Source organism: Centroberyx affinis, unplaced genomic scaffold, assembly GCF_046629955.1.
Source record: "Centroberyx affinis isolate AG114_WGS23_722 - 3 ecotype Tasmania unplaced genomic scaffold, CSIRO-AGI_Caff_v1 ptg000112l_1, whole genome shotgun sequence".
Lineage (NCBI taxonomy): Eukaryota > Metazoa > Chordata > Actinopteri > Beryciformes > Berycidae > Centroberyx > Centroberyx affinis.
In genome coordinates, this window is record NW_027278814.1 from 219,115 (window position 1) to 243,543 (window position 24,429).

The following is a 24,429-nucleotide window of genomic DNA, read 5'->3' on the forward strand; positions in this document are numbered from 1 at the left end:
AGGAACTCCATGATTGAAACATTGTCTAATAAAGGTGTATGAATGGAGTTCCTAGTGTGCGGGCTCTACTCTAAATTTACCATTGCTGAAATAGCCCAGCACCTTATTTGATGTGCTACTTGAAATGGATGAATTTCAGTTTGAAACATTTGTCTTCAAATTTTGTGCAAATTAGAAAACCATCTGAACCATTCTATCACCCAATGGCAGCCTGAAAACAGTAAAAACAACAGCAGGGGGAAAAGGAAACATCTTTAATGTGTAATCTTCAGACTACAATACAAATTACTTTTTCAAACAACAGTAGAGTGGGTTGTAGCTTTAACAAATTCAAAAGCTGCTCTTTGGCATAAGAGTAGCTGTAAATTAATGCAACAAAACACATTGACTGTATTACAAAGTACTGCTGATCTATGGTTAAAACCCAGTAACTGGGGTGTTGGTCCATTACGGCGGTGTCAGGTACACAGACTATCTCCTGTAGCGGTACCTCTTGAAGTGGAACCACAGCTGGAAGATCCCGTTAGCGAACTGACAGCGGAAGCCGTGGCGGTGGGAATACTCCCACTCGCGGTTTACGATCTTAAAGGCAATGTCCTCGTACGGAGGGCCGGCGTGGAACCGCAGAATCCCAAAGTCCTTGTTGTCCGGACTGGGCTCCAGGAAGTACTGCGGGGTGGAGCGCTTGTTGATCAGGTCCGGGTAGAAGATGTTGAACTTGTAACCCTGGACAATCTTGGGCGGAGGGTTGTCGAAGTCGTAATGCGTCTGGTTGTACTTGTTCCACTCGAAGCCCGTGTGGACCCTGTTGAAGAAGCGGGGCTTCCTGGGCCGGTATTTGTCGGCCCACAGGTACATCTTCCCTGTGATGGGAAGCTCCACGCTGAACTGGGCCTCGTCGTTGCCCATGCCCTCTTTGGCACGACGTACAAAGGCGTCTTCTGCGCTCTCACTGGCATCACCTGATAACAGAGTGAGAGAGGATGTCAGAGATGGACAAAGCAATGGTGACATTAATACAATTCTGTGTGCAGATCAGAAATTAACTTCTTTTTCCGATGCCATTTTTTGGCCCCCCTTGATGTAATTTTAGGGGCATATTGGTTCTTTTAGTGGGCAATTTTATTGAACTATGAAGTAGATTTGCATCACATATTGGCAAATAAACACTCAATTCATACTGCTAAGATTTTTTTTAACTTCTCTCCCACTGCTGGAGACTGGCAGCAGTCCTCATAGTAGACAATGGTGCTGTTAACCCTCTTTGTATCCAGCCAGTCCATCTTCCACTTTTTACAATATTGATTGTCTTATTTTTTATTGACGTCGATATTTTCTCCTACTGCTAGCTGCGTGGTGTCAACATGTTCTGATGTGTGCTCAGTTGTTTTCTGATCAAAAACGGCTCTATTTTTCTGGGCTCCCATCAGTCACCTACGGTGGCCCACGGGGGACAGTAGTCACATTCATGTGTGAATACTGACAACAGATATTGGGGGCATATTTTTGACCTTGTGTGTGCGTGTGTATGTGTGGTCTCATACCGGTGACCTGCAGCTGTCTGCGTGCCAGGTGCAGCCTGTGTGTGTCCTCTTCTGGGGTGATGGTGTGCGTGTCCAGCGGCAGCTCGGAGGACGTGAGCAGCGTGGGACTGTAGCGGCCCGAGTCGTACTCCGCCTGGCTCTGCTGTATCAGATCCTCCTCCGTCAGCACCGCCTCCACCACCTCGCCCTTCTCCTCCTCGTCCTTCTCGCTACCCTTTTCTTCTGCATCGTCATCTTGCTTTGCCTGTCCTGCCGTAGATGTGGTCGGGCGCTCTTCCTCATCCTGCTCCTCTTCTGTTTCTTTGTTCTTGTTGGTTGTGGGGGAGGAAGAGGACGGTTCGGGTTCTTCTGCAGCGGCCTCTCCCGCTCTCTCTGTCCTGTTGCAAAAAGCATGTGTGTTTGCATTTTCATATGGAGAGCAGCCAATCCATCCTCAAGTATTTGCATTAGTGTTTTATAATACACACACACACACACACACACACACACACACACTGAAGAGAAACATGAAAGCGAGATCTGACAGCAGGATAGTGTGAGCTGGACTTTGAAACCACCATATCACTGTCATCTGCAAATATGAATAAGAGACTGAGCCACCAGGTAGGTCCCCATGTCTCACGGTGAGGATGTGTGTAGTGTGTGCGTGTGTTTCCAGTGAACTTACTCAGCTTCCTCATCCTCCGGCTCCTCTTTGATGATGGGGAACAGAGGCTCACTCTCCACTCCTTGTTCCTGTTTCAGCTTGAACAGCTTCTGACGCAGCACATCCTGATGTCTCTCTCTCAACCTAAGACACAGTGAGATTATGTCATCACACAATTTTTTTTAATTAATTGAATTAAAATTCCCCCAGTATTTTCCCATATATTGCTTATATTTGGGTGGCCTGCCCACATTAACAGACAGCCAACCATGTATATTTATTTTGTGTGCTGCAATGTGCTAATCTGACATTTCTGGTTGATGCAGTTTTCCAGAAACAAAGACTTAATGCTGGGAAGCACTGAAAGTGTGTTAGTGAGCTACAATGACAATAATTCTTTGCAACTGTGATGTGGCGCACAATCAAGCAGTCTATGTTTACTCAAGCTGTGCTGGCAGTGCCAGTAGAGGCAAGGGTTGAAACAGCCTACACGATATGTTGAGTGCTGAAATATAGATCTTGCTAAATGACTAAATGAACAAAAATGCAGCCAAAATACAGGATACTTAGACACACAAACACACATTCAACTGAACACTGACAAAACAACTGTTAAGAAAGTGATCAGCAGCCACGTCCGTTATTATTTGACTAGCTGACTACACAGCAGTGACACATGAGGGTTCCCACATGCGTACCTGGCTCTTGCCATGTAGACCCTGACTTGCTGCAGCAAACTCTCCCAGTAGCCGATATCAAGGTTGGATCCTCCGGCCCGTATCTTGGTCTCGATGTTCAGGTGCAGCGCCTGCAGCTGGCTGTACGTCTTTCCTTTGAACACCATCTGGACATCGGTGCTCACTGACGTGTTGATGCCCTCGCGACGATCACCTGCGGGTCAAAGAGATGGTGTGAGAAAAACAAACAATTGATGAATCAGATTAATACAGATGCAGATGTAAGATAAAGTCCTGTTACAATACAGCCGGAGACAAAGGCAACCAGAATAAGGAACTAGGCTGATATAAAACATGAGAAAATGATGCTTCTGGGTACCTGGTCCTTTCCCTGAGGCCTCCAGTTTTCTGAGTTTACTGATCTCGTCCTCAGTGATGGTGGTCATGTCTCTCCAGAAGTCCACGTTCTTCCCTTGCTCCAACTCCATATACACCTATTAGTGCAACAACACACAGTACATAAGCCCTATTCAGACTGCGTTCGTTTCGGGATATCTGTAATGTTAATGTCCAATTTGCATGGGACAAGAGATCTCTGCAACCAGTCTGCTCCATTTATGCATTGCCACCACCAAAAATGTACCAAATGTAACTCCAGCTGTCGGTGATGTTTTCGAACAATAACGATATAGCATGGCTGCAAGAGTGAAGACAAGTCACAACTAGAGCTGCAACGATTAATTGATTAATCGATTAGTTACTATTAACTAGTAACTATTCAATTAATCGCCAACTATTTTGATAATCAATTTGAGTAATTTTTTAAGAAAAATAAGTCCAAATTATGTGATTCCAGCTTCTTAAATGTGAATAGTTTCTGGTTTCTTTACTCCTCTATGACAGTAAACTGAATATTTTTGGGTTGTGGACAAAACAAGACATTTGAGGACGTCATCTTGGGTTTTGATCGACATTTTTCACCATTTTCTGATGTTTTATAGACCAAACAACTAATCGATTAATTGAGAAAATAATCGACAATGAAAATAATCGTTAGTTGCAGCCCTAGTCACAACAGGACCAGAGTTGAGACTTTGGGTCTGATCTCAGTTTGAGGTGAACACGGATCTCAAGTGCAATTTGAGCAAATGGTCCTTTCCCAAAGAAAATGACCCAATATTCACTAACAATCTCAGGGATGTCAGTTTGGTCATGACTAGTTTTACGTGAGGATATTTTTACTGGATATTTTACAGGAGGTGAAAAAGGGCAGAATTTTTACAGGCATGGGACCACACAGGTTAGTACAATACTAAAATCTCCATCAATGATTACATTACACTGCCTCCCTCCTTTTACAACACACACACACACACACCTTAATGTCCTCCAGCAGATCATCCATGTCGGTGACTGTAAGCCCATTGAGGAAGGTGTAAGGTTCGTGCATCTCGACGGCTAGATCGTCATCTTCGGCACTGATGTACTTAGCCAGCAGGTCTATGGGCTTGGCACGGCCGTCACGGATACGAATCTTAGACCTAGACACACAACACACAAGGTTTATAAGACAATGCATATGTTAAAGAATTAGTGTATGAGCCTAGCATGTAGGGATGCAAACTGGAATTGTGCTCACAAATGGTTTCAACCACTACATGGAATTATCTGTGACAAAAAAAAGGGGGAAGCTGCCACCAACGGGACAACACTGGTTGATGCATGCTAACCGTAGTTTGGCCTGATGCAGGTGGAAGTTGTCTTCCTGTTCAGCCCAGGTCTTGAAATGCTCCGCCTCCTTCTCTCTCTGCAGCATCTCCAGCTCCGTCTCTCTCATGGCCTTCTCTCGCTCCCTCTCCAGACGCAGCTGTTTCACCTACACATACATTAGGTATGATTTAGTATGTTTACAGTGGGCTCTTAATCAAATATTCCAAGTATGAGCAGGCCCAAAAGGAATCTGCAGACAGAGTTTTAATAAATAGTGATAATACACGTAAGAAGCAAAAAAGAAATGCTTTACAGAATTCATATTTTTCAGCCACAAATACTACAGGTAGTAAAGCAAGTCTGTTCCTCATAATTGCACAACATTATACTGATGCACACTAACCGTAGCTTGGCCTGATGCACTTATAGAGCCACACAGTAATACCAACCAACCAAGAAAAATACCCCATGTCTTACCTTCTGCAGCTCTCTGCGATTCTCCTCCTGAATGCGTTTGTTCCTATCTTTGAGGTCTTTCTCTCCAAGATGGCCGATGCCTTTCTTGTCCAACGCCTGAGCACACACACACACACACACACAAAACCAAGAGTGTTGGATTGGATACAGACACACACAAATGCCTGCAAAAATAAAAAAAAAGTGCATCAAAGGCTATTGCAAGCTGCTCTCCCACTCACCTTCTGCCACTTGAATGTGCCTAACAAGTTGTTGTCACCAAAGGGGTTGTCTGCGTTGGTGTAGCCCATGTACTCCTCGCTCCAGCCCATCTTCTCTCTCTTCTTCCTCTCCTTGGCCTCTTTCTTGGCCAATCTTCTGGCCCTCTTCTCCTCGGGGGTCTCCAGAGCTTTCAGCATGTCTTTCTGCTTCTTCTTCTCCTCCTTGTCTACGTGCCCGGACCCTTTGCCCCTCGGCGAGCCTCCGCGGCTGTCGCGCTCCGAGCCCGAGCTGTCAGAGGAGTCGGGTGAACCGGAGAGAGGCCTCCTTCTGTCTCCCTCGCCCCTCCCGCTGCTCCTCTCTCCCCTCTCTCGCTCCCTGTCCTCACTCCCCTGCCTTCTGTCTCGGCTTCTGTCCCCGTCTCCCTGTCTCTCCCGGTCTCTGCTGTTGCTCCTCCACCTCTCCCTCTCTCTGTCCCTCTCCCTCCTCTGCCTGTCTCTATCTCTGATGGGACTCCCTCTGTCAGGACTCCTCCGTCTCATCCTCTCTCTGTCACTGCTCCCCCCGCGGGACTCAGATGGGGACGGAGACCTTCCTCTTCTCCTCTCTCCTGGAGCTTCTCTCCGGCTCTCATTTTCCTTCCTCCTCCCCAGTTTAGGGTCATCTGAATCAGAACTGAGACAAAGATAGCGAGTTGCATTTTAACTGATTGAGCTCTTCGTGCTAGTACTATATCACAACAATCATAAGGATTTTTGTCGAAATATATAACGATATGGCTCACGTATGCAAAATCACATGTTAAATAAATTAATGTTCATCCCATTGCGGTTTTAAATAAAATGTGCTTGTTATCATCAGTTTAGACAGCAGAATTGTGTGTCATGATATCCAAGAAGCACCATATATCGATATCATTCCACTGAACGACGATAATCGATCATATTGAATTGTTCCCCAGCCCCACCTGCTAGCAGTCTTGGCTAATTAGTGCCTAGGATAAACTAACAGCTAGCAGACAGCGATATTATTAGGTAACGTTACCTGGATGGATCCCTAGATCTGGTCCTGGGACGGTGTGCCCCTCGCCTCTCCGGGTCGCTCCTGGAGCCGGGATGGTCTCTGTGTTGAGCCCGATGTCGGCCAGCAGAGCCGCCGCTGCTGCTGGAGCCTCCGCTGCCGGACCGGCCACGTCTCCGGGCGTTTCGCTTCGAATCCGCAGACCGACTGCGACCTTTCCTTTCCTCTGGAGATCGTGATCTGCTAGGTCTGGTCCGGTTCCTTTGCTCTCGGTTCCGACTTCGGGATCTAGACCGGGATCGACGACGCTTTTTCGAACCCATGGCGAACTTTTCTTATTATTGGGTCCGGTTTGCACTCCGTCGCGTAAATAGGAGCTAACAGTTAACGTTTGAAAATATTAACTGATTTCATAGTACTCAATGTTTATATGGATTTGCTAAAACAATAATAAAACGATACCAACTTGTACTTCAAACTCTAAAACAATTATTCTTATTCAGATTACATTACAGTGGTTTCTTTGATTTCAGAATTATTACTCAGGCGAATGAAAAACCACCAAGGGGCTTGCCACAACTCCTGGCGCAATTTGACGACGTCACTGCGATAGAGGGGGAAGGGAAACAAAATATAAAAATAGCTTTTATTTTTTAGATTTGTGAGATTTGTATCACGTCAGATGTACTAAATTAAATCAAATTTATAAAGACGTGCCGCTGTGTTTAAATAATTTGACAGTGAAAATGTTTTTCAGAAACACAAACAACATTCGTGTTGACTTGATGTCAGATAACTGGCGAATGTAGTTCTCTAAATTCAGTTCCAATTAAATATTTCGAAAAATAGAGATGATACCTCACGCTATTTCACTTAATGATATTTCATGGTGTACTAAAAGTACTTTTATATGGCATTATGTAGCCTCCTTTTAGCTTTGATTGGAAAATAATCATGTTTATATATGAACATCGGACTACAAATCCCAGAGAGTATTAGGCTCCTTTGCCTGTTTTGAGGGGAGAGGGGACTCCTTTCAGCAACATTCTTCTTTACTCAGCCTTCTGTTAGGCAGATATCAAGTGAATTTCTGACGACCGGGGTTGGACATTTTGTATAATAACATTTCAGACCGATAGTTTCCGTGTATCCGTTGTTTATCCAACAGTTGAGTCGGAGAAACAGCGAGTTAGCAAATATTCGCGCACTCTCGGGTTCAGCTGGCCGATAAGACAGAGCTTGTTAGCTTACATTAGCCAGCAGCTATCGTTAGATTTACGGCTTATCCGTGGCTGTCGTGCCAGGTCGGTGAACTAGAGCTGTAGGCGCTGTTCAGCCACGATGGTTTGGTCAATTTACCAGATTTTAAGTATTAACTTTGGTAAATAATCTGTTGGACCGTGGAGCAATTCAACAAAACCTTTGTTTGACTTGTGCGCAGCTTGGCTGGTTTGGCCTGTTCATTGTCTCCGAGCGTTGAAAACAAAGAAGGTTTTTTTTTTTAGTGTTGTCAGACCAGCTGGCTAACGTTAGCGAGGCTAGCTGTGTTCGTGTAAACAAATTCGTCAGCTGTCGACTCGAGATAATCTTGAAAGCTTCCTACTTAGCTATGGCGCAACACGGTCCTTCTCATGTAGCCAGTTCACAGAAAGCACTTATGCTCGAAATGAAGAGTCTTCAAGAAGAGCCCGTCGAGGGATTCAAAATAACACTAGTAGACGAGGCAGATTTGTACAACTGGGAAGTGGCTATTTTCGGACCCCCCAACACTCATTATGAAGGGGGATATTTTAAGGTAAGGGCACTACTTACATGATTACACTGTCCCACAGTGAAATCACTAACAGTGTACAATGCTATTTGACATTTTCTTTCTTCTGCAGTACGGTGTGTTTACATGTATTACACTAATTATTTACCTGTATTTTGTGTCCTAGGCTCGGATCAAGTTCCCTATTGACTATCCATACTCCCCACCTGCCTTCCGTTTCCTCACTAAGATGTGGCACCCCAACATCTACGAGGTGAAGTATTACAGTCAGGGTGTGAGTCTCCTGGACTGGATTATAGAATAATAAATATAGGAACATTGACTACACCTTGTCATGATGGCACTTGTGTCCTTATTACTCAATTTTCCCTTAAGGTAACCAGTCTATAATGGTCATATGATGTATCTGACAGTAATGGGAGTTTGTTTGCTCTGTTTCAGAATGGAGATGTGTGTATCTCCATACTCCACCCTCCGGTGGACGACCCCCAGAGCGGAGAGCTGCCTTCAGAGAGATGGAATCCCACCCAGAATGTCAGGTTAGCACACCTCCATACTTTTGAGCTCTCTTCACGTGGGCCGACATGTAATAATAGCCCCTTTTCTCCGGTCGCCTCTCTCAACCCCACCTCCAAGCTCCACTTCACTTGTTTTTCCAGTCTTGTCCCTCCCCCGCATGCCCTTATCACATGACATTTGTCTGTCAGTGGAACCTCTTCAGAAGTTCCTAGAAACTAACATGAAATCCAAAACACAAAAACACATTTATAAGGCGACCTGCTTTTGGCCCATGCTGTCAAAAGACGTCTCTCTTTCTTTGTTGGCTAGTTGTCACTTATTTAATTCTAGACCTGCACAATTTATAGGGAAAACCACTGAGTTTCAAAATTCAAACATTTTCTCTTGCTCTTGGAACAATAGTGCATTATTGTGTATCTGTGTGGATGCACTATTTTCATAAATATATAGATAATTCATTAAGCAGTCAAAGGCCACCAGATCAGGAAATTCCCCATCACTGCTAAAAAAAAAAAAAAAAAGCTGCACCATAAACTAACCTGTAATTGAACCCAATTAATGCCCAAACATAAACAAAATATGCCTAATGTTTGGAAAGAACCATCAAAAATACATTTTCTACATGTAACTTGTGCTTTTATCCAGGTCATGTAAGATAGAAATGATAGGAAAAGAGATATAAAAAAATCTTAGGGAAAAGGGGGATTCATTTCAAAACTTTGAGCAGATTAGAGCAAATGGAGGAGGGAGACATGGGAGAGAGGATATGATTCAGAGGGGAGAGGGTGGTATTTTTGTGTGAGAATATTTGTGACAAAAACTTTTCTTTCCAGTCTGTCATGAATATGCGACCCCAGGAGCAGCAAAACTGGGACTAAATTTGGTCAAAATATTGTAGAGCAAGTCGGCTCTGGTGAACAGTCATTACTGCCCTATGGAATCAGAACTTGAGTGAAGAGTTCGTCCTGCTGGATAATACCTAAAGTCACACTGTTGTACAGCTCCACTGAGAGTCTATGACAAAGGAATGGAGAGATAACTGGCTTGAGTGAGAAAAGCACTAACAGATTATGGTTACTCTTAAATCGAGTGCTATTCCCCATTGAATCCCATCAAATAATAAAAAAAAGCTTAATCTGCATTTAAAATAGCCAAGTCACTGTCTTTTGAACAAACATTATTTGTGACAATGCCATAGCCAGTACAGTTTGACTTGTCACTCACGTGTGTGTGTGTGTGTGTGTCTTCAGGACCATCTTGCTGAGTGTGATCTCGCTGCTGAACGAGCCCAACACCTTCTCTCCTGCCAATGTGGATGCCTCCGTCATGTACCGCAAATGGAGGGACAGCAAGGGCAAGGACCGGGAATATGCAGAGATCATCAGGTGAACAGTCACACAATATCAGCCGTTCAAACTAGGGATGAGACAATATATCGCAGTACAAAAATGTGACAATACATATTGTGGGCTTAGGAGTGTAGACTAACCATGTGTATATATTTTTTCACGTTTCCCTCAGGAAACAGGTGTTGGCCACCAAGGCAGACGCTGAGCGCGACGGTGTGAAGGTGCCCACCACCCTGGCCGAGTACTGCGTCCGCACCCGCGCCCCGCCCCCCGACGAAGGCTCCGACCTCTTCTACGACGACTACTATGACGACGAGGACCTGGAGGACGAGGACGGCGACTGCTGCTACGACGAAGACGACTCGGGCAACGAAGAGTCATGACGCGTTTGAGCTGTTTTGACAACGCCCCCGATCGAGCTGACGTACGCTACCCCTTTTCTGTCAGGGTTGCCAGACATTATAGGTCTGCAACCAAGAAAGATTTGAAGCCTCCCACTTTTTAACCGCTGAGAAGAGATGTTTTTTCCTTAGCCTCTGAATTCTCTTCAGAGACCGAAATCGATGCACCGTTGAGGAAGGGTCTGACCCGGTAAGATTTGCACCAGCACAAACTTTGCACCTGATTTTGCAAACTATTTTCATTATCACCTAAAAACCTTATTTTGAGAAAATAACTTCAAACTATAGCTATGTCTCATTGTGTTGCTCAACCCCCCATATAGGGTTCTGTGGGTTTAATACCAATATCCAAAACCGCCCAACCTTTGTACTGGTGCAAACGCTTACAAACCGTGTTCAGTCTCTTTCATATGTTTATTTCCCCAATCGCAGCTGGGTCTTGCTCACCAGTAGTTGGCCTCAGTGACTTACAGAAGACTGAAGACTTCAAACAGCCTGTTTTTTGTATGTGTAAACGATGCACTGCAAACGTACGTTGAATCTTACATTTCCAAGGTGCACAAGCTGTCTCGCTTCTATAGGAAGGGACCCGAGTCGTCACGGGACACTTTTCTTCTTTTTTTCAAAGCTCTTGTGCATGCCAGACCATCTTGGAAGCTTTTTGTTTCTTTTACAGGTGGACTGTTTAGCGACATTGTGATCTTTTCTCAGCTCAGTCTCAACAGACTCGTGATGATGGAGATCCCAGAGAGAACTCTCAGTCTGGAGGACCTGCTGGCAAACTTGGACAATGAGGTCAAATCTTCATGTGAACATTGCGGCAACATGAAACTGAATTTTGCTGCGGGCCTCTGGCGATAACCGTTGGATGTGTTTTATCTGTCATTTGAGTGTGAGGTTTTGTTATTTGAAGTAGCTCAGCTGAAGAATTGCTTATGATGATGAAGCTTATCAGGGGGGCAGAACTAATTACAGATCAAAGGCGCATTTCTCCCCAGGTTCCCCTCTCCGGGCGGCCTGACGGAGCCAAAGACCGAAAGCAGTGTAAAAGAAAGCTCAAAACATTTTACGACGATGAAACAATGTTTGCTGTATTCTTGTCTATGTTCACTGTTTGCTCTCTTGCAAGCTTTGTTATTTTTAGTCTCTTTCTTTGGTTAGACATCCTGCCTGCGATCTTTGCTTGAGAAGGATTTTGAATTATGCGATGAGGTCATTGGGTTGGATTGGCAAAAGTTTTCTGTTGGAAAAATTGTGTCTGTCGAAAAAATGTCGTTGCAGTATCAGTCGGGATTTTTGAAGCTTTTTGGAGAGAGTCCCCAGAAGTGAAAAAGAAAATGGCCGCCATGTTTTATTTGTAATGACTATTTATTTTCGTGTGCTGGTGGAGGGTAGACAGGTGATGATATGATTTTGAGTGTGTGGGTGTCCTTTGTGTGTATTTTTGCATCAGCAATATTGATTGTTTTATTTACTCAAATTGGACTTCATACTGCAATTCTCAGGATAATTAAGTATGATTAAAAAAAAAAAATTAAGACAAGGAACTATTTTACCCTTTAGGTGGTCTTCAGAGTTGGTTTACAGCTTCAACAGGAACCATAACTGATATGCACATGTAGCTGTATGGATGATCACCTTATTGTTTTATTTACCTGTGTTTTTTATTTTTGGCTATTTAAAACCGAAAAATAAAGATTTATCGGAAAATTATTTAGCTCTGAGTCTTTTAATTAATAATGTGCTGTGTGGTTTAGATTTATTATTGCTGGAGATGATGTCTCCTCTACTATACATAACACTCATTTACTACCAGCCTGTTTCAAAACATTAATACTCACTGTATTATTAAATATTTTTCCTGTTTCCAGGTACACTTTAGTTCATGGGGGCTGGAAATTTGACAACTGAGCAGAGGAAAATTACTAAAATGACTGAAATTATACAGCTTTTTTTTTCATTATTATTATAAATTAAACACCTACTTTTGAAACACCCAGTACACAGAGACCTATGTGTTATCAAAGAATGGTTCCCACACACACAAACTCCAACTTAAAGTTTTATGACAAGCATTACTGTTCTGCTTCTCTTGTCTTGCTTCTCTTGGACAGATGGAATACTTTTGAAAATTAATCTCTTACATGCATATTGGGCGTTTCAGTTTGTTACTTGGTCTTCTTTTGCTTATGGATCAGATGTAAACTGCAGTAGGAGATCCATAGATATTGCATTAAGGCATTGCATTACTTGTTTTTGATGCTTTTGACAAACTATTAAACACAAAAGAAAACATGGCCTTGTTGCTTCATTGCAGCAAAGGGTAATGTGTGTTGCAACATCTATCTAGCTATATTAATTTATTTTTTGCTGGTCATTTTATTTGGTCGTTTTACCCATCTCATTTTTTTAAATTTCACTGATACACTTACTGTGCATTTGTTCTGTTCAAGATGCACATTTATAATTTATTTGCAAAGGAAAAAAGGTGTATGCTGCATTCATGTCTCATGGGAATAACAGTCGTAACTACTTGACGGTTCAAATCAATGACCTGAACAGTGGGGATTAGGATTAGACAGTCTAAATTAGGCATTACAACAAATATATCATCAAAAATACAAACATCAAATATCAAAATAAAGACCGGTAATTACAAAATACTGCAATAAAATACATAGAAAATAGTATAATAGTGTAGGAGTCAAATCAAGTTGAGAAAAAGGAAATGTCGTTTCTGATCTCGATTACCTACGAGTTGGAAAGGAGGGAAGAAGAGAAGGACTTGTCCTTTTTTTTTTTTTAACTAATCATTATGAAAATAAAGAGTTCAGTCTTGAAAACGACAAATATAGCGATGGGGATTTAAAACCTGAACGCTGAAGTGAACGGTTTTTCCAAGTTCGTGTCTACCGTGAATGCAGCACAAGCCGTCGCTTGGGAATGACGTCAACCAAATACAGAACAGAAAAAAGCCGCCGGGGAGATTACTTTGCAGCCAATATAGGAACAAACATCAAAAGAAAAAAATAACGAGAGGGTACCAACACCAGCGATGTCTGTGAATTACGCTGCTGGACTCTCTCCCTACGCAGATAAAGGAGTATGCGGACTCCCAGAGGTAAATCCAGTTACTACTAATGCTGCTAGCGAGTTAGCAGTTTAAACAACTAGCATGTTAGCCGGAGAATACCTGGTCCATTTTGGATCTCATGGATGGTGGGAAGGGGGAAATCATTCTCCCACAACGACTTCTGTGATTAACGTAATTTCACTCCCTCTGTCATAGAATATCATAGTTGCCAATTATATTCCCAATCAAATTCACCTTATTTGCAGAAGATATGCCCAAAACAGTTCCACCCCTATTGATCAATGAAATCAATCTCCTTGACAGAAATTGGCACAGCAAATTATCCCTTCTACTTTGTTGAGATCCTGTAACGTATCCTCCACGACCCAAATATAACTTTTACACTATTACTCTTTCATTTGTCAAAGTATCGCTCCATAAACTGAGAACTACCTATCATACCTTCCCTATTACCCACTTAAAGCTAAAGAAATTCATTTTAAGACTGTTAACAGCATCTACCTGTCTGGTGAAATTTTAAGATTTCGGTTTAAAACAAGCAAATAGACGCGCACATTATAATAATAATAATAATAATAACTTTATTTATATAACACCTTTCAAAAACAAAGTTACAAAGTGCTTTACAATAAAAACAGATAATAAAAGTAGATAAGATCCAGAAATTAATATATTAGTATACAGTTAAGAAAAAGCCATAAGATAAAAATGAGTCTTAAGAAGAGATTTAAAAGAGGATACTGAGTTTGCCTGCCTGAGATCCCCCCATTAATATATATTTGTGTTTACTGGAAGAGTAAGAACAATTTACAACCATTGATCAGATTAATTCTCATCTTTGGCACTCTTTATCTGATTTATGGCAAGAATATTGAAATATTAAATAACTTGCTTACAATATGATTTAATTGCTTCTCTATCTTTCTTTAACCTGCTGTGTGCTGGCAGACGTTTGATAGTCCTGAGGAGTTGAAGGCGAAGGTGGAGACGCTGGCTCAGTTGATAAAGGAGTCTGAGTACTTGGTTGTCCACTCTGGAGCCGGCATCAGCACCTCAACAGGCATACCGGACTTCAGGTGAGCCACCAACAGACTCACTGCAGGGGGTCTCCACTGACACTGATTTTTATACACGCTCTCTCTCTCTCTCTCTCTCTCTCTGTCAATCTCTCTCTTTCACGCTCTCTGTCTTTCTCTCTCTCTTTCACTCTCTCTCTCTCTCACTCACACACACGCACAAATGCAAAGCTCGATATATCCTGTTCTGGGAGAATCACATCAAACTGCGTCCTGAAATTTGTAAACACACATATCCTGTAGAATATGACATAAGACTTATTAGGTTATGGTTTCACTCCTGTCAGTTTGTTTGTCTGTCTGTCAGAGTACAAGGGCAAGGAGGAACAATTGATTAGATATTGGTCATGATCTGGATCTGGGATATTTACCATTCGAGGATTATTGTTTTTGCCATAACTTTGAAACTATGAGAAATAGAGACTTAATTCCAAATCCTATGGGTATCTTTGCAGCATACATGATTACATATGTAGAAGTTGAACAGACGTTGGTAGACAGAGAGGCGGTTCACCTGGCACTGCAGCTGTGAATCGAGAGACTTACTGCACATCATTAGAGAGAACCTGGACATTGGTGGGCAGGGATGTTTCAATGGAAATTTTGTAACGAGAGATGACCTTTGTGTTATCAACTTCTGCAGGGACAAGATACCACTAAGACCACAAAGCCCGTTTGAATGTCTTGATTTCATATAAATCTCCAAGGGAAAGTTACTGAGGTGTTTGTCCTGGTGGAAGGGGGTTAAAGCTCAGGAGTACAGCTGATGAATCAGATAGGATGGACAATGTCAAACAGAGGACAGAGTCTCTGACAGGTGAAGCATGGAGAGTTTTACATTTTAGCAGCCATTCTGGAGAAAGTCCTGTGACTGTAAATGTGGAGGGAGGCGGACTGGGAGGAACAAACAGGGTGAGCAGAGATTGGAAAGGAGGAGAGAAGAGAAGAGAAGTTAAGAGAAGGACTTAACAAGTAAGTAATGAGAAATATTCCATATTACTAAGAAAATAAAAAATATATATTTTATTGAAATGCAAATTTCAATAAATAATAATAACCTAAGCTTGTGTGGGTGTGAGGGTTTTTGGACAGACGATAAGGACTCCGTTGATGATAGTTCAAATAGTTTGGGTATTTAGAAGCCTAGGCTATATATCTTTCACTATATCCACTTTGCATTTGCATTCATTTTGGTAGGTTTTAAGGATTTGTTCATTTTTACTTTTAATTTCTTGTCATGGTGCGATGTAATCAGTTGTCAAATGGATTGCAAGGCATTGAGACAGCTTGATGCCAGGGCATCCCGGTGTCCCAACCAATAGAGCACGTACCATAAAGGCTAAGTCCTAATTACAGCGGCACAGGTTCAAATCCAGCTCATGCCCTTAGCTGCATGTCATCCTCTTTCTCTGTCCTGTCTTTCCTGTCTCTCTCCACTGTAACTGTCCAATAAAGCAGAAATGCCCTGATGCCACAGTATCAATCAGTGACTACGTTTACATGGACAGAAATAATCTGACTGTTGGCCTTATTCTAAATAAGACAATATTCTGATTAAGTTGTTTACATTAGTTGCTTATAGAGCTATTCCATTCATATTCCTGTTTACATGCTACAGAGAAAACTCTGATTAACAGGACAAAGGAGAATCACTGACAGTTTAAACCTTTATTGAAGGTGCAAATAGATGAACATTTCGATGCCCACAGCATGGTGACAGTTGCAGCCTCACCCCAAACATGTTGGGACTTCTTTTTTCTGGTGTCAGTCAACTTTTTCCTCTGTAAACAAGTTTGCAACCGCTGGAAGGCACAGCGAGCGTTGTCAAGCAGTTGGATTGCCACTTTGTGTTGCAAAAAACTGAAAATACTCCAATAGAGAGTCATAGGATTAGGATAGGAGTCATAGGATTAACATGCCTAAAAACGCTTCAATAATGCCACTAAAATCAGAATACTCCACATTTCTTAATGCGATTATACTTACTCCGACTATGACCTTATTCGGATTAAGGGAATCAGAAAATGCTGTGTACATGGCAATTTCTCTTTCAGACTGTTGTCAGATTAATATCAGAATATTGTGGTCCATGTAAACGTAGTCACTGAGTCAAGTGGGCCAGAGTTTAGAAATGTTTTGCTTAAAATTTACCTCAATCATTTTTTCATGCGCTTGTGAAAAAATGTAAAATGAAATTTCGACCAAGATAATGCTCTTTATTTAAATATTGAAATTGTAGGCTTCTCCACCCTCCAAAAAAAAATCATACAAAGATTTTTTTTTTTTTTTCCTTTTTTGCAGATTTTGGTAGGCCTTTTGGGGACAAATGGGGTCTGCTTGAGACTTCAGGCAGTGAGACTGTGGTTTGCGTCCTGGTGTCTCTTGTAGTACCACTGTGTCAGCAGAGGAGGGTGACACATGCTTATCACAGTGGCTTTATTTGGCAGAGCTGCTGGCCAGCTCCAGCTCTATATGAGACCAATAAGACAGAGGAGCGAGTTTGTTTTATTCCATTATAGCTTCTGGGTGTCCTACGTCTCTATAATTTTGCCCATAACATCTGAGCTGACACACATAAACCTAAAAAATGTTTTACCAAGCAAGACATTATTAATGAGGCTCATTTTCCCTTGTTTCATGAAGTTTTTCTATCACAGCTGTTGACCTGCAATGGAGTCCAGTTTACAGGCCTGGAGATGGCACCAGTGGAAACTTGACTAATTAATATTTAATCAGTCAGCCTGTCTGTCAGGCAGAGCTGACCTTGATTGATTGACCTATTATTAAAGCCTAGGCTCCCTATATACACAAAACGCAAAGAATACACATGCTGCTGGCTGTGATTCAACCTTGAGTGCTAGTTTACCATTGCTAATAACCCCTGCCTCCCCCTCTCCCCCAACACACACACACACACACACACACACACTTCAGCTGACAGTCAGAAATTCAGCCTCAGTTTGAGATTATTGAGGGCACCAAAACATGTTCATGTATCAGGCTTTACAGAACCCCCCCGTCCTGCAGCATTTCTTCTCGTCATTAGCATGTAATAAGTGATGTACATGCCTCTCCATTAATGCTGGCACGTCTTTGAACAAGTCTTGGCTGAGCAGGCGATGAATCATATGAGCAGTGATGGATGGGGCCGTGAAAGTTCAAATAGAAAGTGAGAGATGAGACTGTTGTGGCCGTATTTGAGGATTCACAGGATGCATTTCCCCCGTCTGATGCATAAAGATAATTTGTGTGTCCTCACAGTAACTGAGCAGCTGTCGGGGCGCGAGGCGGCACCAGTAACGATGCCACAGTAGCACCGCATTTATCTCATCTGCAGTGCTGACACCCAACACTGACTGGTTAATCAAACAAGCATTAACAGAAAAATTGCAGATCGCAAAATGGATTTTATAGATTTTGGTTTTTGGTTGTTGGAATTTTGTAATTGCATGCAGTCAGAAGCATTTCAATTAAACAATTTCGACTGTACACGGTTTTGTGGAATGCTTTCAAGTTTAATTTTGTATAATGTATCCCATTTCCTTTGAACATTTCTCTGGTGGGAGCAATTTTTTGCCAAAGGTTTTTTTTCTCCATATTTCCAAAGGGCTTGGACTAGCAAGATTTGACTTTATGTTTGATGTTTGTCAAATTTGGTACAAGAACTGTGCAGGACTCTCCATCATATAGCCTAGTTTCTTGATCATGAATATAAGGCCAAGCATCTATTATGGACCCGTAATGCCTCCTATCCACCGGCTACACTACCTCCTCTCAAACATGCTGTGCTTGTTGGATTTAAAGATTGTTAATTATACCGACTGTCTATGTTTCTGTTTACCTCTGTATTGTGTCTCAGGGGTCCAAAGGGTGTGTGGACCTTAGAGGAAAAGGGAGAGACGCCTCACTTTGATACCACATTTGAGGACGCCCGGCCCAGCTTGACTCACCTGGCCCTCCTGGGGCTGCAGAGGGCCGGGTACCTCAAGTACCTCATCAGCCAGAACGTGGATGGCCTGCACGTCCGGTCTGGCTTCCCCAGGTAACACCACCCCGCCTGCTGTCCTGTTGCCAAAGTCAGTTGACATTTTATACACTCAGTATTCTAACTCTGGTTGTTATCAGGCATGTAGCAATACGATCTCACACAAATAAGTCACAACATTTGTTTGTAGCACTGAGAGATGTATCATCCTATCAGATATGACCAACTACAGCAAATTAACTTCTTTTCAGATTTCCATCCCAATATACCAAACTATGCCCAACTCACATTTTAGGCCAATTGCTAACTCTCTTGCCCAGAGTGATTTGGAGAGCAATTAGAGTGGGTAGAAGAGAAGCTGTGTGATTTAGTGAGGAGGAGGTGATGTGAGGTACTTCATGAAAAGAGTTTTCAGCCTGTGGCGTAAATGCAGTAAATTGCTCGTTAAGGAGGAAACAACTAACCTAATCTAATTTATTTCAATTTTAACTTAGTTTCTGTTGTTGTGCCTGTATGGAATTGTGATTTTTACACACACAGACATGTATATGATATGATGATAGGGAAATATGATAATAGGAGTTATACAAGATAACCACAGCGTTCCACCCCAGCTTGTTACGGGTTGGGTTATGACTCATGTTTTTAAATATTCAGTTGCTGCCTTGTGACTGCAGCTCCAATGGAGTCCCATATCAGAAATGAATAGCACTTCAAATACACAGCGAAATGACACTTATCGCAATGGCAAAAATTTTGGTCTGGATTGTCCGACCATATTGGACTGACCCAAGGCCAGGAATCCAATATTCCATTCACATTACGCATATCCAGCCTCTACGGATATTGGAAGGCTTACCTTTCCCGGAAGCCATTTCTTCGCTCTCCTATCCTCCATCAGCCTCCAAGTTTTTTCAGATGAGGTGAGACGGCGAGTGACGGCTGTCTGCGGTAATCACTGTGAAAGGAAGCAAATTGGTAAAGCAAACCGCTCGGCACTAATCTGCGCTTGTGCCAAATGGAACACAGAAATGAATAGGAGTGCTTGGAATATTTATCAGAGCGAGTCCCAAGGAAGGACAGAAGAAAGTTTTTGTAGTTTTGCCGAAGAGTCTTGACATTACTTATTAAATCTGAAGGCAGTGATCTAAATGAATGTTTCTTTTTGTGATCTTCCTCTCCTCTATCTATTCTATTAGGGATATCATATCAGAGCTTCATGGAAACATGTTTGTGGAGGAGTGTGAGAAATGTGGCAGGTATGTGTATGCGCACAAAGACACGTACACACCCCCAAATCTTGATACTGAAACCTGACGGTTCTCAGCTAAATGGACCTTGGAAATCCTTGAACGTTTGTGGATTTGAGAAAAATAAAATATGACCTTTTAAAAGTTTTTGAAAATGATTGGATGGCTTTGAAAGTATTTTATTTTTTATTAAAATATAGCACCCAAATTCATCAGTATGCCTCCGCTCTCTGGACCTCTCCTCACGTCCCGAGGAAACCCTGTGATGGATATTTGTGTTGATACAGCAGCGGTTTTAAAATGGATGATTTTACCATGATTTCTTGACTTGATCAGGAGTAAAAAAAAAAAAAAAAAAAGAGGTCTCTGATGTCCAATGTTGACCTTGAATTTGAATTGTATGTGTATAAACTCATCTTGGTAGAGATGCTTGCATATGAGCAGCTTTGTATTTTTAACTGTAAGATGATGAAATATTCTGGTTGGACAGTTGAATAAACTGTAGGACTTGTGGTTTTCCAGGCAGTATGTGAGGGAGAAGGTGATCGGTGTGATGGGTCTGAAACCGACGGGACGTTACTGTGACGTGGTCCGCTCCAGGGGGCTCAGAGCCTGCAGGTAACACATGCTCAGAATTATGTTTTGAAATTACTAAATGGTGTACTTCTACCACCCTTAGAGGTGGTAGAAGTACAGAAATTCCATACTCAAGTAAAAGTGCAAATACTCATCTAAAAATATACTCTGCAAAAACGCTGAAGTATCATTTCAAATCCTTTACTCAATTCAAAGTATAAAAGTACATGGTCTTAAATTTACTTAAAGTATAAAAGTAAAGGTAGTCCTCTAAAAATAAGTCATTTCTAATCTATTTAACTCGTTCTCTGTTGAGCGTTCCTCTGAATCACAGATGATAAAGAGTTAAATTCACTAACATTAATTCTCTCCATGTTGCTTCTCCCTCTGTCCCTTTCCCTAGTTTTTGGTGTCGCTTTGGTGAACAAGCAGCCAATCACATTTGGCAAAAGTCTTAAGTGAAAGAAAAACTAAAAGTACAGATACTGAAAGTACAGTAACAAAGTATTTTTACTTTGTTACTTCCCACCTCTGACCATCAGTCATTTAAAGGTGCGTCTGTGTGTTTTGCACTAAACAGAGGCAAGCTGATCAGCACCATACTGGACTGGGAGGATGCTCTCCCACACAGAGACCTGACCAAAGCAGAGGACGCCAGCAGGTGAGACATTATAGCAGTGGTTGATGGGAGTGATTTTATATAACAATAACCTACATGCTCTCACCCACCCTCCTTTCTTCCAACAACCCATCCACCCTTTCTCCATAGGCCTTCACCCTAAATAGCACAGGGAATGGTTTCATCAGATCCTTTGTGTTGTAAAAGGTGAAATCCTGTGTTGGATATGATATATTTGCACTCTGCACTGCTTTCCTGCCCTTATTTTAATTATTTGTGTGAGTGTGTGTATTCATCAGTCTCTATTGTTTCTTGCCAGGCCTTTTGTTGTTGCATTTGCCTCTCATGTTTCCCTATTTCCGTTCTATTCTTACACCCACACTGGTCTTTCAGTATGTGTGTCTTTGCCACATAATAGCAAGATTAATTGGATGTATGTATTTACCTTTACATGTTTTCATGCATTCAGATTGACCCATTTTTTTCTCTGTTCTGTTCTAGTTATAATAGATGCTTACTTTGTTCATATTGATTGGTTGAACCTTTATTTATTCAGGTAGTCTCATTGAGATCAAGGTCTTGTTTTCAAGAGAGACCTGAGAACAGCAGCAACACATATACAAAAATAATAAGCACAATCCAATCACACGTTACAGAGTCAGCATTCAGTGAACATACATGGACAGATCCTCAGAAACAATCACAAACATCATTAAGTAAGTAAGTCAGCAATTAAGAATTAAAAATCATCTAACAGGATAAGATGTACTAGTTACAAAGTCCTTTGTAGTTCGTTCCATTTATAAGGTGCATAGTGCACCTGAATTCAGTATGTGCACACAGAATAGTAGTTAATGGTTGTAAAAGCAAGGAGAGATGAGATGTACTGGGGAGGTTTTAGGAGCAGAGCCTTATAATGTAATTCTCTTCTTTTTGTTGAGAAGGTCCGTCCTGCACCCTTCTCATACAACTGACAGTGATGAGTACACAATGATAAACTGCATCAAGTAGTTTAAAAGTAGAATGGGCAGCATGTGAGTACAGGATATCTCCTCAATCAAATACGGACATGACAGTCAATTGTACAGTGGTTTTCCTATTTTAAAGAGAAAAACATGCTTTATTATGAAACAAGAAACATTCTTATTTTTAGGTTTTGAGCAAGTTGCTCCACATGAGTTTTGAAAGAAAACCGCTATCTAGTTCAAGTTTGGTACCATTAAGTGTACAGATAGCAGGAAAAGGAATAGTGGCAGTATGGGTTCTGGGGGAAAAATCACATTTAGTCTTATCAGTATTTAAAGCAACATATCAAACACTGACCAAAATCTTCAGATCCAGTCGAGAAATTAAGACCTGGAAAAAGTATTGAATTTAAAAACTGAAACTGTGTAGGAACCCTGCAGGCAGTCACACCGCTTGTTCCTGAGCGACGCATTTCTTTGTTTTTGTTTTCCCCAGACGATCTGACTTGGCACTGACCCTGGGCACCTCCATGCAGATCAAACCCAGCGGAGACCTTCCACTCCTCACCAAGCGCAAAGGTGGCAAAGTGGTCATTGTCAACCTGCAGCCTACCAAACATGTGAGTCTGACTCATGCACCGCTACAGACGTTTCTATATATAGTGCTTTGTCTTGGAAGGCATTCACCAAACATGGAGCGACACTTGAAATGCCCTGTCAAATTCAAAGGCAAAATTAAGGTCACCGTTCATGTGCGCCATTAGTCTCTTATCGTTCCCCATTTCATTTTCATTTTCTGTCTTCTAGGATAAGCATGCGCACCTGCGTATCCATGGTTACGTGGATGAAGTTATGAAGCAGCTGATGGAGCTGCTGGGATTGGACATCCCAAAGTGGGAAGGTCCAACTGTCTGCGAAAGCGCCACAGCCACCTCCGAATCCACCGCCGACCTCAAACCGCCACGTGCAGTTACTGCGAAGAAAGAGGCGAAGAAGGAGGTGAAGAAGGAGGAGAGGAAAAGACTAGCTAAGCCACAAACAGACGATGGGCAGGTTAAGGAGGAGACGATTTTGGTGAAGCGAGAGAGAGCAGAATCCCCAGTGGGGATGAATGAAGAGAAATAGCCTCAGGTTTGCTCTCACTGCATTTTCCCAACCCAAACCCGTCCAGAACTGAACCTCAGAGCAGAGGGTCCAGCAGGGAAGAGAACGCCTCCTTTCTCTGGAGCAAAGACTCTTCTAGTACTGTATCGCTTCTGTTCATCCCACACTTCTCTTCAGTTGATCACACACTGGCCTGATGAGCAGCACTGTGGCACTGAGTGAAACTGAGTGATAGCGAGTACATTTACCAAGACACAGGTTGTGATGTGACTTAAACTCCAGTGAGCGCCTACAAACGCCTTGCTTTGATAGTTGAGGGAAAGAGTTGGTATGTCTTTTATGTTATAAAGTCGGCAACTCCCAGTTTTTAAATGTGTTACCTAGACACTTAAAAAGTTCTGTAGTGGGTCATAGTGTTATATGGTAATGGGATTCACTGAGTAGCTTCATTGTTTTATCCCCCACAGTTCAAAATTGTCAAACTGCTTCTCTAAAATGGACAGGAGACCCTGTGGTTGCAATCAGTTTACTTAAAATGCAAAACCATTATTGTTTTAAGCCTGAGGAAAAGATTTCTCTTCCTCTGAGATGTGTGTTTCTACCCGTTTTCGTGTGTAATGGAACACCTGCCGATTGACTTGAATGGATGATAATCCTGCGCTGTAGGTTTCCATGGAAATGTTTTCTTCTCAGGAGAAAAGCACTGTACTCAGACATTGTACTCAATGTCGTCTTTACTTTTTTATACAGATGTATTTGCAATAAACACTGCATTAACAGTTCCCATGTGTATATACATTGCATGTTGGGTGTTTAGCCTGCCAATCAGTAATGGCCGAATTGCAAATGCGATTACAGATTTCCAAGGAAACGGAGGTGTGCGTGTTCATTTGAGATAATGGTATGAATCTTTGTGTTTGCCATGGAAGTCATTATGACCTCACAGGTCTTCATCCAGCAATGCACTTTGGGAGTTTTCATTAGCATTTCATCATGACTGCCATGACCGAGGAGATTGAAATGTTCGTTTCATACATGTGTCGGCTGTGTTCATGGGGTGTGATGCCTTGAAAGACCCTTTCATGTTAAGCTACTGGCTGCCTCATGTCTTAGGGGATTATGATTCTATAGGGAAGTTAATGGAAATCATGCCTGCTGCCTCCTATAGTTATAGTGTTACATAATAATGTTGGCCACAGGTGTTTAAGGAGATCATTACTGCTCTGAACATGTTCTGTCAGATGTTGACTACTCTGTGGTTGATTAAGTCACCTTTCCACTTCCAACATACAAGCACTTCAGTATCATAAGTGTAAACAGCTGGAAATCAAGTTCATGCATAGGGTCAAATTGTCCGCCCACTGAATGGGCCGCTACACAGTTCTGATTAGCTCTCTGCCCTCTCCATCTTACACCAAACACAATACACCCATAATGTCAAAGTGGAT

At 42.1% G+C, this 24,429-nt stretch overlaps 3 protein-coding genes across 4 annotated transcripts; 2 read left to right on the forward strand and 1 right to left on the reverse strand.

Moving 5' to 3' along the window:
• Nucleotides 1-256: 256 nt before the first annotated feature.
• Nucleotides 257-6,618, reverse strand: cactin. The gene is made up of 10 exons (XM_071526620.1): nucleotides 6,297-6,618; nucleotides 5,276-5,927; nucleotides 5,055-5,150; nucleotides 4,598-4,743; nucleotides 4,246-4,408; nucleotides 3,247-3,361; nucleotides 2,889-3,081; nucleotides 2,212-2,334; nucleotides 1,545-1,921; nucleotides 257-962 (listed from the first exon to the last, which is right to left on the reverse strand). Exons 1-10 carry the CDS (start codon nucleotides 6,593-6,595, stop codon nucleotides 472-474), a joined length of 2,655 nt encoding a protein of 884 aa, XP_071382721.1. The 5' UTR covers nucleotides 6,596-6,618; the 3' UTR covers nucleotides 257-471.
• cdc34b (cell division cycle 34 homolog (S. cerevisiae) b) lies at nucleotides 6,028-12,025 on the forward strand. Of its 2 annotated transcripts, XM_071526647.1 has the most exons (6): nucleotides 6,028-6,052; nucleotides 7,910-8,067; nucleotides 8,210-8,296; nucleotides 8,485-8,582; nucleotides 9,813-9,947; nucleotides 10,084-12,025. In XM_071526647.1, the coding sequence occupies exons 1-6, from the start codon at nucleotides 6,028-6,030 to the stop codon at nucleotides 10,292-10,294; spliced, it is 714 nt and encodes a 237-aa protein (XP_071382748.1). In that variant the 3' UTR covers nucleotides 10,295-12,025. The 2 variants fall into 2 exon arrangements, with proteins under 2 accessions (XP_071382748.1, XP_071382741.1); XM_071526640.1 differs by lacking the exon at nucleotides 6,028-6,052 and having other exon boundaries at nucleotides 7,297-8,067.
• Nucleotides 12,026-13,265: 1,240 nt separating this feature from the next.
• sirt6 (sirtuin 6) lies at nucleotides 13,266-23,823 on the forward strand. Its single transcript, XM_071526631.1, has 8 exons — nucleotides 13,266-13,433; nucleotides 14,355-14,482; nucleotides 18,342-18,524; nucleotides 19,667-19,726; nucleotides 20,240-20,335; nucleotides 20,874-20,954; nucleotides 22,374-22,497; nucleotides 22,685-23,823. The coding sequence occupies exons 1-8, from the start codon at nucleotides 13,368-13,370 to the stop codon at nucleotides 23,000-23,002; spliced, it is 1,056 nt and encodes a 351-aa protein (XP_071382732.1). The 5' UTR covers nucleotides 13,266-13,367; the 3' UTR covers nucleotides 23,003-23,823.
• Nucleotides 23,824-24,429: the final 606 nt, after the last annotated feature.

Bases quoted from the DNA above. Each gene is read 5' to 3' on its own strand.
- cactin (XM_071526620.1), bottom strand. From the start codon at position 6,595: ATGGGTTCGAAAAAGCGTCGTCGATCCCGGTCTAGATCCCGAAGTCGG. The intron at 3,082-3,246 runs GTACCCAGAAGC...TTTGACCCGCAG, and splicing joins GGCCTCAGGGAAAGGACCAG to GTGATCGTCGCGAGGGCATC. The intron at 2,335-2,888 runs GTACGCATGTGG...ACTGTGTCTTAG, and splicing joins GTCTACATGGCAAGAGCCAG to GTTGAGAGAGAGACATCAGG.
- cdc34b (XM_071526640.1), top strand. From the start codon at position 7,882: ATGGCGCAACACGGTCCTTCTCATGTAGCCAGTTCACAGAAAGCACTT. The intron at 8,583-9,812 runs GTTAGCACACCT...GTGTGTCTTCAG, and splicing joins AATCCCACCCAGAATGTCAG to GACCATCTTGCTGAGTGTGA. The intron at 9,948-10,083 runs GTGAACAGTCAC...CGTTTCCCTCAG, and splicing joins GAATATGCAGAGATCATCAG to GAAACAGGTGTTGGCCACCA.
- sirt6 (XM_071526631.1), top strand. From the start codon at position 13,368: ATGTCTGTGAATTACGCTGCTGGACTCTCTCCCTACGCAGATAAAGGA. The intron at 20,336-20,873 runs GTAACACATGCT...TGCACTAAACAG, and splicing joins AGGGGGCTCAGAGCCTGCAG to AGGCAAGCTGATCAGCACCA. The intron at 22,498-22,684 runs GTGAGTCTGACT...TCTGTCTTCTAG, and splicing joins ACCTGCAGCCTACCAAACAT to GATAAGCATGCGCACCTGCG.